At 41.9% G+C, this 16,582-nt stretch overlaps 1 protein-coding gene across 4 annotated transcripts in view; it reads right to left on the bottom strand.

Annotated features, from left to right (window-relative positions):
* DMXL1 (Dmx like 1) overlaps positions 1–16,582 on the bottom strand; it is an 84,386-nt gene that overhangs the window by 28,980 nt on the left and 38,824 nt on the right. For all 4 annotated transcript variants that reach the window (XM_058044628.1, XM_058044629.1, XM_058044630.1 and 1 more), the window contains exons 19-25: positions 15,957–16,067; positions 14,446–14,615; positions 5,350–5,447; positions 4,507–4,672; positions 3,474–3,726; positions 819–1,909; positions 362–553 (exon numbers count right to left, since the gene is read on the bottom strand). In XM_058044628.1, coding sequence (XP_057900611.1) covers positions 362–553; positions 819–1,909; positions 3,474–3,726; positions 4,507–4,672; positions 5,350–5,447; positions 14,446–14,615; positions 15,957–16,067 — 2,081 coding nt within the window. The remainder of the gene's footprint in view (positions 1–361; positions 554–818; positions 1,910–3,473; positions 3,727–4,506; positions 4,673–5,349; positions 5,448–14,445; positions 14,616–15,956; positions 16,068–16,582) is intronic.

The following is a 16,582-nucleotide window of genomic DNA, read 5'->3' as shown; positions in this document are numbered from 1 at the left end:
AAATGCAGAATCTGCCATTAACATAAAAGTAATGAACATACTGTCATAAAGACAAATATTATGCTGATTGTTCAGTATAAGATGTTTTCCACTAAAATGTCCTCTTGGACAAATATCCAGTTCTGAGAGAGGCCAATCTACAACAGCTTGTTGAACCAGATGCTCAACGCCTCAACAATGATAGATGATCAGTGGACAATTCTGTAAGCTCAAGATAAGTACTACAGACAATGATTATGTTTCATGGTTTGACTTTGTCACAAATAAGCACAGCGCAAAGTTCTCGTGCTGTCTGAAAGAAGAATTCGTGACTTCAGCAAATCAGACGATAACAACAACACAATTATAAAAAAATACATACCTTGCTGTTCTGAGTATCTGGATGAGGTGGTGAATCAAGGCTTATAACAGCATGTAATATATCATGAGTTAAATTGCTAAGATGTAGCAATGGATTAGCCACCACTGTTTTGGCACTAGCTGTGCAAGCAAATAGGAGAGGTATGGAGTTTTGCTCTGGTGGAGGGCTGGAAGGTATCTGTACTGACTGCTCCTAAAAACAAGCAAGAAACACATACACAAAGCAATAGTACATATTCTTTAACGGAACATAATAACTTTTGAAAGAGTGAGAAGTATTCAATAAAACAACAACAAAAAATAAAGTGTAAATAGAAAACCCTGTTAAAAACAGATTTAGATTTATTAAAAAACACATGTAAGCTACAGTAGGAAAATTTCAAAAATATTACAAAACACTTTCAAATAAATCTACAAACCTGAAGCAGAGAAAACAAAATGTAAGCTCCCCCACATACCTGCTGAGATTCCTGCAAGAGCAAAATTAATTCCATTCTGACAGATGCTAAGCCTCCACCGTGTGAGCCATGAAGTATACAGTAACTAAGGAACATTCTGAGGAGAGACTGATACTTCAGAAGCCATTGCCGTCGTTTCTGAAAGTCTTCTTTCTGTAGCATAGCTTTTTCCTGGTCAGCTAAGTCTTCAGTGTTTTCATGTAATGTAGCTTCTTCTGGCATCCCGCTAACTCCTGACTGTGTCTCTTCTACTTCAACACCATAATCACAGGTCTTCTGAAGAGCTACCACTTCTCTCTCAAGCCACTGGTAAAGCTGATACCGCAACTTTCCACCATCGACTTCATAGCCAGTGGATAGCGTACGAAGCTCCACAGTAAGGATTTTCAGGCACGCCCTAAACTTCAGCTGTGCTGAAATTATATCTTCTGATGGACTCAGAATATCTTTGTCATCAACTACACTAAAAGATTCTGTGTAGCTAGAACCTGTTTCATGCAATTTTTCAGTTTTCTTCAGAGGTTTTAGCTCTTTCATTACCAGGGAAGAATCTTCACTTTCCTCATTTTCATCACTGTCTGACTGCAACTGCAATTGTTCATCTTGGAATAGAGCACTTGGCTGGCTCCAATCAAAGGAAAGAGTGGAACTTGAAAGCTTTCCTGATGAGCAATCTGAAGATGAACCTAGACCATTGAATACTGGCTGTGACCAATCAATACTGGAAGCTTGATCTTTTGTTTCAAACTCTTTAACTGGAGATAATGGTGAGAAATCTTTACTAGTATCCACTAAACTAGGGGATTTACAGAATAACTTTGACCTCTTGACAACTTTGGGCATCTTTGATAACACTTCTAAGGCCAACATAGGACAACCAGCTTTTAGATGAGCATATGCAGTGGTGAAAAACAGCCGTCTTTCACCTAGGTTGATTTTGTCAGCTAATCCATTTTCTACTGTTAGGCAGATGTGTGTGGAAGATGTGTCAGAAGAGCCAAAATGACGCCTCAGCAAGAGGGGGTGTGTTCTTAGGTAGTTATAGAAGTTAAACACTGCAGGATTGCAACTCGATGAGCCATCCCCTTCATCTGAAAAGATATGGCAGCATGAGGATAAAGTACCACTCTGCATGAAATAATCAATCTGCAAAGTACTAAGTTCATCAGAAGGCTTTTAGGTCTTAGTATAAATTCTATTGTCTATTTCACACATCCATTCTACTGTTCACTTCACTGCACCCTCCTCTCCACCTTTATCATTTGAATACCTCAGTGGGAAGGACATTGCCAAACCTACTAAAAACAAGCAGAGTGGGGCACTAGGCATGACTTTTTAAATTAAAACAGCTATCATTTCTTTTCCTTGTATTGAGGCCAGTTTACTGATGTCAAACAGGGCCACTGTCCTGTTAATTTTACATTTCTGAAGTCTCCATGTTCCACATCTAAATGACAATAAGACAGTATCTTACTTCTTTTATTTAAGGTTGCTTTTAAAAAAATGGATTTTTTTTATTTTTTATTTTGTCTACATCTCAAAAGAAATGCAACTTACAATAAAACTAGGAAATCTACAACATTTATACATGATGGTAGCAGTATTACATACAAATAAATGAATTACACAGCAGTGCAACATCTACTCATTTCATTTTCATGTCCACAAGGAAAAAAAAACCTGAAGAGGTATGAGAATCAGCATAGCATGATTCACACAGCTTTCAAAGGTCTCAGGATAGCTAAAATAAACCCTTACGCTCTCCTCTATCAGAAGCACAGCTGGTGACAGTTAACAGAGAGAGCGACATAAAAATGCACATTCTAGGTAAGAAGATAAGGTAAGACACCACAAACAAGCCATTAACTGATCACAGAAGAATTAGCAACACTTTAAAATTATTTTACACAGAAAGATGAGCTCAAGATAGAAAAACCAGTTTCACGAATTAGCTATCCAATTCCAGTATTTGAGCCTTTTTTTATCCCCTTCCAATTTCTCTCAGTAGCCAGGACTGAAACCAGCTAACTACCTAAGACTTGAAGCATTTAACTTCAATGAAAACACTACCTTTAGGAAATAATACAATTAATTCTCAGAAGGCCTAGAAAGCCAGCAAGTGAACATAGAAATGAAATGCTCTAGGAGACTCATGTGCTGTTTCAGGCAGCACATGGGCTTCCTAGTACTATTTCAAGTATCAAAACCTTTCTATTGGAACTCTATTATTGTAGTCAGCTGTTATAAAGGCCTAAAAGTTACAAAACACCATGTCTTCCAGAGTCTCCTATATAAGTGGCTAAAAAAAAAATTGTTTGAGGCTGTGATGGAGTCAAATTAATTTAAGAAGTTAATTTTCCTCTTCATCTTTAGACTGCTTCTGGAAAAGTAGCTGCATTACTGCAGGGTAATTCCAGTATCTTGATAGTTACATGCTTAAAGGACAAAGTATGCATCCATGGGATACAGGATAACAATAATACAGTAACCATGTTTGCTATTAAAGTCCACATAGATTGCTACAGCAAGTATTTACTAAAAGTGGTGAGGAACTGCGTGGTACCTGGTTTTGTTCAGATGACACTTCAAGAAACTGCGGCTTAAATGAGCAAATATTTAAAATCAAGTCAACAGGCCAAATATCTATATTCTTACCTCCTTCATCTTCAACAGAATGTTTAATCAAAGTGTCAAGAGCCTTGCTATAATCTTCCAAAATCCAGTATGCCATGCTTCGCAAGAAAGGGTCACAGTGAATGTTCCCTGAGCTCTCTTTTCCAGTAGACACACTTCCCAAAACTCTCTTTTGTAGTACAGATTTGTAAGTACTAGACACTTCAAACTCCGATTCATAAAGCCTTGATATTACAAGAGCCAACTGAATATCATGCAGTTTTTCAAGGCAGACCTAATTAAAAATAAATATGTTCAAATGATCAAACTTTGTCATTTCTCCTCAGTTTAAAATTATTAATAATAGGAAGTGACATAAATTTGCTCAGATTAAAGTAAGTAGGTCTACCAACTCCATAAAAAGTGAGCAGGAATGAAGCAGAATAGGTGTTGCTAAGTATCACACGCAAGACTGGATTTGCATTTCTTCAGTTTAAGTATGGCATGACAACAGATCTTTGAAATCAACCAGCTCTACAGATCATTACCAATGTCCACATGCCACCTCTTACCTCTGGATTCTGGTTGTTTTAGCTACAAAGCTTTACAGAAAAAATCCTTTATTATCACAGAGATTAATTTCCTCACAATTACACAATTCAGACCCAGGAAATAATTTGTGTTTGCCTTGTTCTTTTGGATAGGGATTCTAGGAGCTAATCCTCATCTCTGCCAAAACACCACATGTGGAACTTCCTAATGCAAAACTATGCTTGTCTTCCTATAGGACAGGGTAGAAAAATCTGAAAGGATTAACTGTACGTAGTCCCCTTAGTATTGGAGCAGAGAAATTACCCGTGTCACTTTTCAGTATCAGTAATATGACAGCTAAAAAGGAATCAGAATGTAAAGATGAAGGTTTTGTATTTATCATTTATTTGAGGTGGGAAAGAAGAGAAAAAATTGAAAGTATAAGAAGCTTCAGGGGTCATATGAATGCAAAATGCAAACTGCATTCAAAGTATTTGTACATTTGGGACAATGTAACAGTCTTAAACACTGAAAATTTTCTTACCTCCACTGCATCTTTTAAGTGTCCTGCCAGCAAGAAAAACGCTGCAGAATGTTCAAACCGCTGTTTGCCAAGCAAAGAAAATGCATTCTTTAAGGCTGCTTTACGCCATCTGTCCTCAGTAAAGTTGTTTCCAAAAAACTGTGTCATTTTAGTGTCTTTTTGGGACCTGTGTATCAAACATAATTGATAAAAACATTTTACTCTTTATTAGTTACACTACAGTTCTTAATTTCTGCAGATGTCAGTATAATTTTATACAGATCTACACATCAGGAAATACAGAGTCCCTCACCACACTGGGATTTGAGAAGGGTACTTTAAAAATAGCAGAAACTTCAATAAATACAAAACCTAATGGTATTTTCAAAAACCTGATACAGAAAATCTCTGCTTTTCTTAAGGTGACATCTTAAGTGACAATGAAAATTAGTTTTCAAAAGGTTTGCAACACCGAATTGCTGTATCGAACTACAGTTAGGAAGACATAAGTCAGTCCCCTGATCTGCAGGTAAAATTTTTAACAACACTTATCTAAAAGATAGATGTGACATTTTACACACTACACTGCTGGTCCTCAAAAGTAAATCAGAATTAAGCAGTAATTGAAATTACATAAGATTTGAGACTAAAACTTGGAGCACCTACCTTCAGAAATAGCAACTAAACTCTTTCAGTAAATATAAGAAGGTTAGAAACTACTCATTCAATGTAATGACTAGTTTAGAAATCCAACCTCAGCTTTCAAGGATAGTATTTGTGCTTCCTTTGGATTACAATCCCATTCAACTTTTTCCCCAAAAATTAAAATAGACAGTGTGAAATTCCATGTAAAAGCTTGAATACCTGTACAATCCCCAGATAACAGCCTTCTTCTTCATTGCAAGGTAAAAAATGGCAGCATCAAGTGGATCATTGTTTCTCTGGAAAGCTGCTTTAGCCACCTGAGAAGACAGTTCAAAAGTAAAAAAACAATCACAATTTAAATTAATCTTAAATGAGATTCTTGGTGCTTCTGGCATCTCATACCCCATAGGGCTCTGAAGTTCTCTTTAATACAGGATCCCTACTGTCACTATGAGTCCAATGTAAGAACATGTGAAGATACAACAATCTGTTTGATATCACTTAGCCCATGCTCTTCCAGTTCAAGAAGCTTTTTTGCAGATCAAATGGGAATCCCTATATCTGAAATCAGTTTCTTACATCACAGCCAAATTAATTTACTAGTTATTATTATTAATTTACTAGTTGCAAGATGGAGTTTTGAAAAACAGGCTGGGACCAATGATTGCTTTTGGAAGGTGGAAAGGAAAAAGGGTAAGTGGCAGCAAGAATAGTCCAAGTGCCATGTAAGATAATCTTAAACTCGGGCCCATAATATCTGGATTTTTTTCAAGGCAGTAAAGTAATGATTTTTTTAATGCAAGGCAGTTTCATAAAGTAACGATTAATTACTGATGATTTGAAAGTAAAAGTAGAGACATGCATTTTACCACTTCGTGCTTTGTAGTCAAAGAATCTTGTGCATGTCATTTTCTAGCTCAATGCACTTGGCTTTTCCAAGAGCTTAAAGCAAGTGATAATGAAATTAGGCTTATTAGCACACCTGTGATTATTAAAATATTTAATATAAAAAATTCAACAAAACCCTCAAACGAACAAAAAAAAAATCACCAAGCCAAAACAAAAAAACATAAGGTTTGTTTTATCATGTAAAATAATCAATTTGCAAGAGAGATGAACATATAATATCTAAGTTGTACCCACATCTTATAGGTTTCTAAGAAGAACCTTTTCCCATGACTTGCTTCTCAGTTTTGCTATAAAAAACAACTATATGCTCCATCTGTATCTTGAGCATCCACAATAAGCACTGTACAATATTACCTTTAAGATGAAGTATCTAAGAGCAAAAACTGTACTCCACAATGGAATTTGAAGTCTAAAGTACTAAAAAAATTAGTTAAATATAGAGGCTCATATTCATACAGAGCAGCTTAGATACAAAAAATTACAGCATGGAACACTCAGAAAAAGTTCATTATCTAACAACTTAAAACTACATAAATAGAATGTTGTGGGATCTCAGCACCTCAGGACTGATGTGCCGAGTCACCAAGACCACCCTTGGGGGGCTCGGGAGTCCTGGAACGTTGCCAGAAGTGTCTGGTGGCTGGACTTTGATCCTGCACGGGAGACGACACCTGTATGAGGATGGGGGGATTTCACTGGGGTGAATGGTGAAGGGATAAGTTAATTAGACTGTGAAACACAGGGTTTAGGATTTCTGTACAGGGGGGTCTAGAGAAGTAAGATGGAGGAATTGGGGCATGTCCTGTCCTTCTTCTTCTTCTTCTTGGCCTCCATCTTCTGTGGTGATGGTGGCACTTTGGGATTGGTTCTTACTAAAAGTGCACTGGTCAATAAGAGTAAAAGGTATTGGGGAAAATAGGTAAATATTGTATACGTAGTTTTGAGTATAAAGGTAAGTGACCGCCCCGGGGGCTCTCAGTGTGCTCATGGCTGGCTGCTGAGCAGACCTCTGTCGGGCCGAGAGAAAATCTTTTAGATAAAAAACTAATAAACACTGAAGACCGAGAAAAAACCTGAAGCCTCTTCTCGTCCTTTGGAGCGCGGGCTGCCCAAGGCCCTCCCAAGCCTTTCCAGGCCATAAAAAACAGCCGAGACAGAGACAAGTGGCATCCCTGAGGGGCATTCCTGAGTGGTGTCCGCTGCATGGGCTACTCCCCACCAGACGGGGGGGGGTCAGCCCTGAAGAGCTGAAGAGCCGAGAGGGCAGCTCCAGTCTTGGACGAATTCCCAGGAGAGCACTGATAACTCCTGAGGAGAGAAGCCAGAAGAAAGAAAAAAAACAGAAAAAAAAAAAAAAAAACGGCCAAGAGAGTCTGCAAAAAACAGCAGCCTGCTTGCCAGTCAAGATGAGACAAAGGTGCCTAAAGTGGACTACTTTGACTTTTCCAAACTTGCCCCCCTTGACCAGCGGTGCTTTATCTAGGCAGCTGATCTCCTCATGGCAGACTTCAAAATGCTGAGCAGCCAGGACATCAAGTGGGCCCTGCATGAGCTCAAGGGGCACTATGCAATCACAAGAAAGGCCTTTTCAGATGCTATCAAAAAGTGGCAGGAGCTGTCTCCTGAAACCAACGGGAAACGAAAAAGGAGGAAAGAAATGAATCAATATGCCTATATAGACTTCAAATTTGAGCAAGGGGATGTGAAGATTGAGAAGCGCATGTTCTTCCTGGAGAACAAGAGAAGGCACTGGAGGAGCTATGACAGGCTGTCCCTTCTCCCCCCAGTGCTGCTGGAGCAGGAGTTCTATGAGCAGAACGTCAAAGAGATGGCAGAGCATGCAGACTTCCTTCTGGCTCTGCAGATGAACGAGGAGCAGTATCAGAAGGACAGGCAGATGATTGAGTGCCGCTGCTGCTACGGGGAGTTTGCCTTCGAGGAGCTGACTCAGTGTGCAGATGGTCACTTGTTCTGCAAGGAGTGCCTAATTAAATATGCTCAGGAGGCAGTTTTTGGCTCTCGGAAATCAGAGCTGAGCTGCATGGAAGGCAGCTGCATGAGTTCCTTCCCCACCAGTGAGCTGGAGAAGGTGCTCCCAGAGAACATCCTCTGCAAATACTATGAGTGCAGGGCTGTGGGAGGAGGGTGGCACAAAGCCCTTTCTCCACATCCCTTGGCTGCGCTGCATGGTACAGGCCCCATCTAGAAAAGAAAATTGTTGGAGTGGAAAAAACCCCTCTTCCCAGGAATGTTGGGCTGGCTTCTAGCAGCCCATTTGTGCTGTTGTTCTCCACATGTTTTGTTCTGGCCTTCATCCTGTTCTGTCCTGCTGGCAACTCTCTGGGTGCATCTCCCCTCCTGTCATTCCCCCCTGTATTGCAGCATCCAGGTGTTTTGTGGGTTTCTTTGTGTTTTTCAGGTGAAATTCCCTGTCTCCACCTCACAGCTTCTGCCAAAGCCCCAGTGCAGCACAGGGAGCCCTGGGGTGTGCAGGGGGCACAGGGTGTCAGTGGGATGCTCTTGACAGGGCCTGGCACAGCATTTGGGGACTGCTCTCCCAGGCTGGAGGATTTCCCTGCCTTTTGGCTTTTCCCATTGCCTGTGGGTCAGACATTCCCTGTGGAGCTCTCTGGTTCCTCTGTGCCATGGCCTCTCCAGCATTAATAACCAACTGTTCTTCCCTTGCTGCTGGAATTTTCTATTTTGAATTGGTTTATTCCTGGCAGGGGTGTGGGGGCTGCAGGAGCTCTGTCACTTGCTGCTCAGCTGGGCTCTGACCAGGTTTAAATCCTGCCTTGCACCACTGATTCCTGCAGCAGACAGGAGCAGGAATCCTGTAGGGCTTGGAGAGGGAGAGCTTTGTCACAGCAGCTGCTGAGAAAACACACCCAGGGCAGAGTGGTGCCTTCCCTCGTGCAAAGGGAATCCTGTTTGCCCAGGGACAGAATCCAAGATGGGAAAGGATGGGTCATGAGACACTCAAAGAGTTAGGGAAGGCGGCTCAAACTTTTGGGCTGAACTCACAATACTTCAAACAACTACTAAGAGGGACATTCACCACGTATGACCTCACGCCATGTGATATTCGAAGTATTGTGGCAATGATTCTCACTGACACACAGAGTCTCGTCTGGGAAAAAAGGTGGAGAAAGTATCTTTCAGAGTTGCGGAACAGATATCAAGGTGGGCCAAACGCGAACCTCACAGAAGGGCAGTTAGCAGGAGATCCTCCAGATGACAACCCAGGGGAAGAAGCAGTGCGGCTTCCACGAAGAGTGTTAAGCGACATCAAAGAATCAGCACGAATGGCAATCATGCAAATTACACCAACAGGAGCTCCGGATGTTCCATTCTCTTGCATCAGGCAAGGTCCCGGAGAACCATTCATGTCGTTCATCGATCGACTCACGCAAGCCGTGGATCGACAGGTGACGACTGAAGAAGCGAAGAGGCCTCTCTTGGAGAGCTTGGTTTTCGGCAATGCCAACCCGGATTGTCAACGGGTGATTAGCGCCATGCCAGGACGGCCATCCTTGGCAGAGATGGTGGAGGCATGCAGTAAGGTGGGGACACCTCAGCATGTCGCAGCGATTGTGAAGAACGAATTAAGAGAGGAATGGGAACAACAGATAAAGGGACACTCAGAAAGGCAATCAGAGGACAAGACATTAGAAAAGATGCTAGAAAAAATACTCCATCAACAGGACGAAACAACAACAAAGTTCTTGCAACGATGCAGAAAAAGAGCAATCCCCCAGGAGGACAGTGCTACAAATGTGGGGAGTTTGGGCACATGAGAAAGAATTGTCCACGAACACATACGCCAGCACCAGCACAGAAAGCGGAAAGGCCAATTTGTGCAAGGTGCGGGAAAGGAAGACACTCTGTGAAAGAATGTTATTCCCAGACAGACGTGGAAAGAAATCCGTTACCGTATCCGCGAAACGGGAAAAGGAGCGCGGCCGTAAATCACCAGCGCGCTCAGACACAAGTACTGGCGGTGTCACAAGAGCAGACAGGGCAATCATCAGTGAGCGACAAGCAGATGCCCTCAGCAAAACCCTCAGTCGGTTCTATAGCGACCCAGACCTCCTCCCACCAGGGGCACAGTGTGCACTGGCAGCTTCAAAACCAGTATGCTTTCTAGATGAAAGTCATGCGGAGATACCAACGAGTATCCACGGGGATTCATACAAAAAACAAGATTTCTTGGTAGTTGGGCAAGATAAATGCAGTATCCTTGGACTCATTGTTTATCCAACGGTTGTCTCAGCGGACAAAAATACAGAGTTGACAGTGTTGGCAAAAGCACTTCGTCCACCATTGACTGTACCACAAAACACTGTGGTTGCGAGAGCTTTCGCCTTGCCGCCACACGCAGTTGGAGAGGTCATGTCAATCTTCAACGAAGAAGGTTTCCCTATGAAGGAACATGTTGAAGTACACACAACATGGGTGAAGCACATAGGTCGAGATCGACCCATGCTCACATGCCAATTGACATGTGGGGACAGGACAATAGCAATCAGAGGTATGCTCGACACAGGGGCGGATGTAACGGTAATATCGTACATCTTTTGGCCACGTGATTGGAGCTCGGTCGCGCCCTTGGGTTCTCTCTGAGGCATAGGGGGAGCTTCTCTGTGTCTGCAAAGTGAGAATTCAGTCGTTGTCACGGGACCAGGAGACAAGACGGCGATCATTCGTCCTTTTGTCGTCCAAAAGCCGATCACAGTCTGGGGTCGGGATCTTTTGGCACAATGGGGCGCGAAGATCGAAGTGGATTTTTAATAGGGGTCACTGCAGCACTCGCCACATTGAAGTTGACATGGAAAACCGATGATCCAGTTTGGGTGGATCAGTGGCCCTTGAGCGGAAAAAGTTGAGTGCTTTGAAAGACCTGGTCCAAGAACAATTGCAGAAGGGACACATCAAGCCAACAGACAGCCCTTGGAATTCTCCAGTGTTTGTCATCAAGAAAAAGGTATCAGGCAAATGGAGGTTGTTACATGATCTCAGGAAGATCAACGAAGTCATAGAAGACATGGGACCACTTCAGCTGGGACTTCCCTCTGTCTCAATGATTCCCAGAGAATGGCCGCTTGTGGTCATTGACCTCAAGGATTGCTTTTCCAGTATTCCACTCCATCCAGATGATGCTCCGAGATTTGCCTTTTCAGTTCCGAGTATCAAGAAGGAAACGCCTCTGCAGCGGTACCATTGGGTCGTTCTTCCACAAGGTCTGAAAAATTCTCTGACGATCTGTCAATGGTACATGGCACGAGCTTTGGCACCAGCGCAGAAGAAATTTCCGAAGGTGAAAATCATTCATTACATGGATGATTTGCTCATTGCAGCATCTACACAACAGGAGCTGCGAGAAGCTCGTGACTGTGTGATTGCAGAGGTGCAAAAGGCAGGTCTGGAAATCAGCATTTCGAAGATTCAGGAGGTTGCGCCTTGGAAATATCTAGGGTGGAAAATTTCAGAGAAAACAATAAAACCTCAAAAAATGGAGATCAGCACTAAGATCAGCAATTTGCATGATTTACAACAGCTTTTGGGAGAAATCAACTGGATGAGGCCAGTTTTGGGAATCACAAACAGCGACATTCCAGCGTTGCTTGATCTTTTGAGAGGAGACACAGACATTCGATCTCCCAGGACACTCACGCCAGAAGCGAAGAAAGAGTTGGAGAAAGTCACGGACGCGACACAGAAAAGGCAAGCACATCGACTTGTTCCAACGTTGCCTTTTCAGTTGGCGGTGCTGGCGAAGAAGACACAGTTCCATGGTTTGATCTTCCAATGAGATGAATCACAAAAGGACTCTTTGATAATCATAGAGTGGATTTTCCTACCACACAGGCCCGCAAAAACAATTCTCACAGATTTAGAGATGGCAGCACAAATCATCATAAAGGCGAGAACAAGGTTGCTAACAATGGCAGGAAGAGAATTCTCAGTCATCAGATTACCTCTGAAGCGAGACTATTTCGATTGGGCAATGCAACAATCGAAAGACTTATTAATCGCGTTGTTAGCGTTCCCAGGAACTTGCACAGTCCATTTTCCACAACATAAAATACTGCAATCACAAATATGTTACAGAGCAAAACCAAGAATAAGTGAAGAACCTTTGGACGGGATCACAGTGTTCACAGATGGCTCAGGGAAGACACACAAGTCAGTGATCACATGGAGAAACTCAGCAACAGGGGATTGGGAATCAGACGTGAGGATGGTTCAGGGCTCTCCACAAATTGTGGAGTTGGCAGCCGTTGTACAAACATTTCAGTTGTTCAAACAGCCTCTCAATCTGGTGACAGATTCCGCATATGTTGCGGGTGTGGTCAAGAGATTGGAGGGTTCGCTCTTGAAAGAAGTCAGTAATGAGGTTTTATACTCATATCTGACGAGGTTGAAAACACTGCTAGAAAGCAGGGAAAGAGAATATTTTATCACGCACATTAGAGCGCACACAACACTTCCGGAGCTTGTAGCGGAAGGGAATGCTCGGGCGTACAGGTTGACAATGCCCATTTCGCAAATACTGCCGGACATTTTCGAGCAGGCAAGATTAAGTCATACGTTCTTTCATCAGAATGCACAAGCACTGATGGAGTCCTTTCGCCTCACGAAGAGTCAGGCGAGGGAGATCATTAGTGCTTGTCCAGACTGTCAGCTTGTGCAGCCACCTTCTTCTACTGAAGCAATCAATCCGCGGGGACTGCAAAGTCTTCAGTTGTGGCAGGCTGATGTCACGAAGTATCCATCCTTTGGGAGGCTCAAAAATGTTCATGTTTCTGTAGATACAATTCTCAGGTGCAGTCTTTGCTTCAGCACATGCAGGGGAAACAGCAGACCATGCTTGTCAACATTTTCTGCAAGCATTCGTATCATTACGTGTGCCTCAGGAGATAAAAACAGACAATGGTCCAACGTATACAGGCAGGGTGCTTGACACATTCCTGAAAAGATGGGGTGTCAAACATACGTTTGTTATTTCACATTCGCCCACAGGTCAGGCAATCATTGAAAGAACACATCACACCCTGAAATCCCTTCTGGACAGGCAAAGAAGGGGTGAACCAGAGGCAACACCTCACATGAAATTAAATAAGGCGTTGTATGTGTTGCATTTCCTAAACAGTTCATCCTCAGAACCTAATCCACCAATCGTGAGGCATTTTCTAAACAGCACACAGGCAAAGCTAAGGGAAAATCCTTTAGTTTTGATCAGAAACCCAGAGACAGGACAAATAGAGGGTCCTTTCAAACTAATCACTTGGGGCAAGGGTTTCGCTTGTGTTTCCACAGATCGAGGTCTGAAGTGGGTGTCGGCGCGGCACGTGAAGCCATTTCAAACGTGAGAACAGGAGAACGCTGATCCGAGAAACAAAGAGACGAGTACTCATACAGAAGTCGAGACTCAGACTGCAAAAAATTACTCAGAAGAGAAATAAAAAGAAACTAAGGACTTTGGGGAATTTTTCCTTTCGGGTTTTGAATGAAAAACAAAACAATGATTTCACACAAAAGCGAAGTCAGAATTCTTTGACATCTCTCCCATTTGGACAGGAATTTTAAAGATAGGATTCTATATCTTAATAATTCTCTTGGTCCTCATACTTGTTGTCCCATGCATCTTTGCATGTTTAAGACGTGCCATGAGTCAGGTAGCAAAAGAGGTCTTCTTAGTGCAGACAGAAGGGGGAGATGTGGGATCTCAGCACCTCAGGACTGATGTGCCGAGTCACCAAGACCACCCTTGGGGGGCTCGGGAGTCCTGGAACATTGCCAGAAGTGTCTGGTGGCTGGACTTTGATCCTGCACGGGAGACGACACCTGTATGAGGATGGGAGGATTTCTCTGGGGTAAATGATGAAGGGATAAGTTAATTAGACTGTGAAACACAGGGTTTAGGATTTCTGTACAGGGGAGTCTAGAGAAGTAAGATAGAGGAATTGGGGCATTCCTGTCCTTCTTCTTCTTCTTCTTGGCCTCCATCTTCTGTGGTGATGGTGGCACTTTGGGATTGGTTCTTACTAAAAGTGCACTGGTCAATAAGGGTAAAAGGTGTTGGGGAAAATAGGTAAATATTGTATACGTAGTTTTGAGTATAAAGATAGGTGACCGCCCCGGGGGCTCTCAGTGTGCTCATGGCTGGCTGCTGAGCAGACCTCTGTCGGGCCGAGAGAAAATCTTTTAGATAAAAAACTAATAAACACTGAAGACCGAGAAAAAACCTGAAGCCTCTTCTCGTCCTTTGGAGCGCGGGCTGCCCAAGGCCCTCCCGAGCCTTTCCAGGCCATAAAAAACAGCCGAGACAGAGACAGAAGGTAAACACTGGAGAACAGCTGTTTGGAAGGATTTTGTGGGGTATTTTTGGAATGCTCTGTTTACCTTTTCTATGCATCTCCGCAGGCTGTGGATGTTTCGAACCCACCATCCCACACCCATAGCTCTGAGCTCAGACCAGGTTGGATCGCCCTTCTGCACTGCAGGGAGCATACTCAGGAGCTCCTCCTCTGCTACAGAATGGAATGCCCAGGCAAAGTGACTCGTAGATAAACCTGTACAATGAACAGTCAAAAAGAAAAGAAAGGAAAGGAAAAAGAAAATTCAGAAGATATTAATTAATAAAATAATCCAAAACCTGAAGATAAAGGGATGGGAACGGGGGAAGGAAAGTAGGTCAAACTGCTTGTTTTGAATTTTTAAGTGCACTGCTGGCGAGGCAACAGAAATTTAAGGGTATTTGTTAGGACTGCATTTCAAATATTGCAGAAAAATGATACAACTGGAAACAATTTTTCATCTGCAACTCCTTAGGTAAGTTTGTGAAGAACAGAGTTTCTCTATGAAGTTCAAACAAATGGATACTAAGGGGCACTAAGATTAGCCATGTCACAAAGTGCAGTGTACTGATTACATTTTTCGAAATTTTGAAAGACAGGTTCACTATTTTGACTTGGATTAGAAAATGCACAAGTTTCAGATAATCAGAGCAAAAACACCTTTGATGATAGAGATACAAAAGAAAACTTGAAATAAAAAAATCTTATGAGGAAGGAAGCAATTGCTAAACAACAACATAGCTGGCTAAGGATAACTGCAACTCTAGTGAGGGCCAGGTGCTTTTCTGTAGAAAGCCACTTCCACATTTGCCCTGGAGGCCCTTCCCACTCTCACCCATTTCTGAGCTCACCAGAAACAGAAGTATCTCAACTAAAATTAGTCCAACAGAAAGTTAACTCTGCAATACTCTGCCCTGGCAGTTGTGGCAAATTCCAGCCTCTGATTCAGCTGAGGGGAGACAAGCCATGCAACTGAAAATGCTATCACAACTGTCATGATGGCTAAAGGAGTAATCATAGCCAGTCCTTTACATCTGATTATCACTTACCAAATCCAGCTCGTTCTGTCATCTGCAATATCAGGATGGAACTAGTTAAATTTTACTAAAAAAACCTTCTCTATATGAAATAGTTTATTGTATAATTACAGTAAGTATATAGAATTATTTAAAGTGTGAGTAATAATTTTTTTTTCCAAATATATACCAAACCCATACATAAAGAGGTGCAATTGTCTACTACATTATTCCTGCAGAAGGTTATTGGAACAACATGGTAGTAGAATTTCATTTGGAAAATTTGGGGTATTTCATTTGGGAAAACAGAAATTCTCCCCTACCAACTAAAAACTTGTTTGAAAAAAATCAGTTCTGAGACCTTTACCTCAACCAAAACAAGACATTTTCTGCTCTAGCACTCATTCATATTAGACAATATTTCTTGAAAAACCCCAATGAATTAAATTACTGATTCTGCAGAGGCACATCAACAGCACACCATTCACAGGGGCAGCTACATCACTAAAACCCAACTCATCTAAGAAAAGACATCGGTTACCTTGGTGAAGCAGCTGGGCTCGATGCACAGGAGGAAGCGCAGTTGTTAGGAAGGTGTGACGCCGGACAGCCAATAAAAATTTTAAACCACACTCATCGAGAGTTTCTCCACCTGGAAATAAATATTTTTACACACATTTTACAGCAATTAATCCAAGTAAGTATTGTAGGTCTTAATAGAAGAAATATAAATTTGTGACTACTAATACTTTGAATTTGTAAATGATAGCTTAGTCCATAATTCTTCCCTTCAAGAGAAGAGAAAGAAGAAAATTTCAAATATAAAAACTTCTGAAGTTATTTGTTCTGTTTAATGCAAGAGACAGAAGAAGTTATATATTAAAAAAACCAAATCAAATTCTTTCTCAATTTGTCTACACAGTACAACAAATATTTGTCATTCCTGTCTCTTCAAAAGTGAATTAAAAATAATTATAGTATGTGGACTGATAGATTCACAGTGGCATTACCAAGTGGCAAAAGAAAATTTTACTTTTATCCAAGCAATAGGTCTTGAAACAATTACACCATGAAATGAAGGTGCATCATCATCTTACAAGCCACAAAAATATTCCACAACAGAAAAAAAACCCTGGAACGGCTGTGAAGCACAGTAGTACATTTAAC

This window comes from Melospiza georgiana, chromosome Z, assembly GCF_028018845.1.
Source record: "Melospiza georgiana isolate bMelGeo1 chromosome Z, bMelGeo1.pri, whole genome shotgun sequence".
In the NCBI taxonomy this organism is placed as follows: Eukaryota; Metazoa; Chordata; class Aves; order Passeriformes; family Passerellidae; genus Melospiza; species Melospiza georgiana.
The sequence above is the reverse complement of the archived record's forward strand: the minus strand, read 5'-3'. Positions and strand labels throughout refer to the sequence as shown.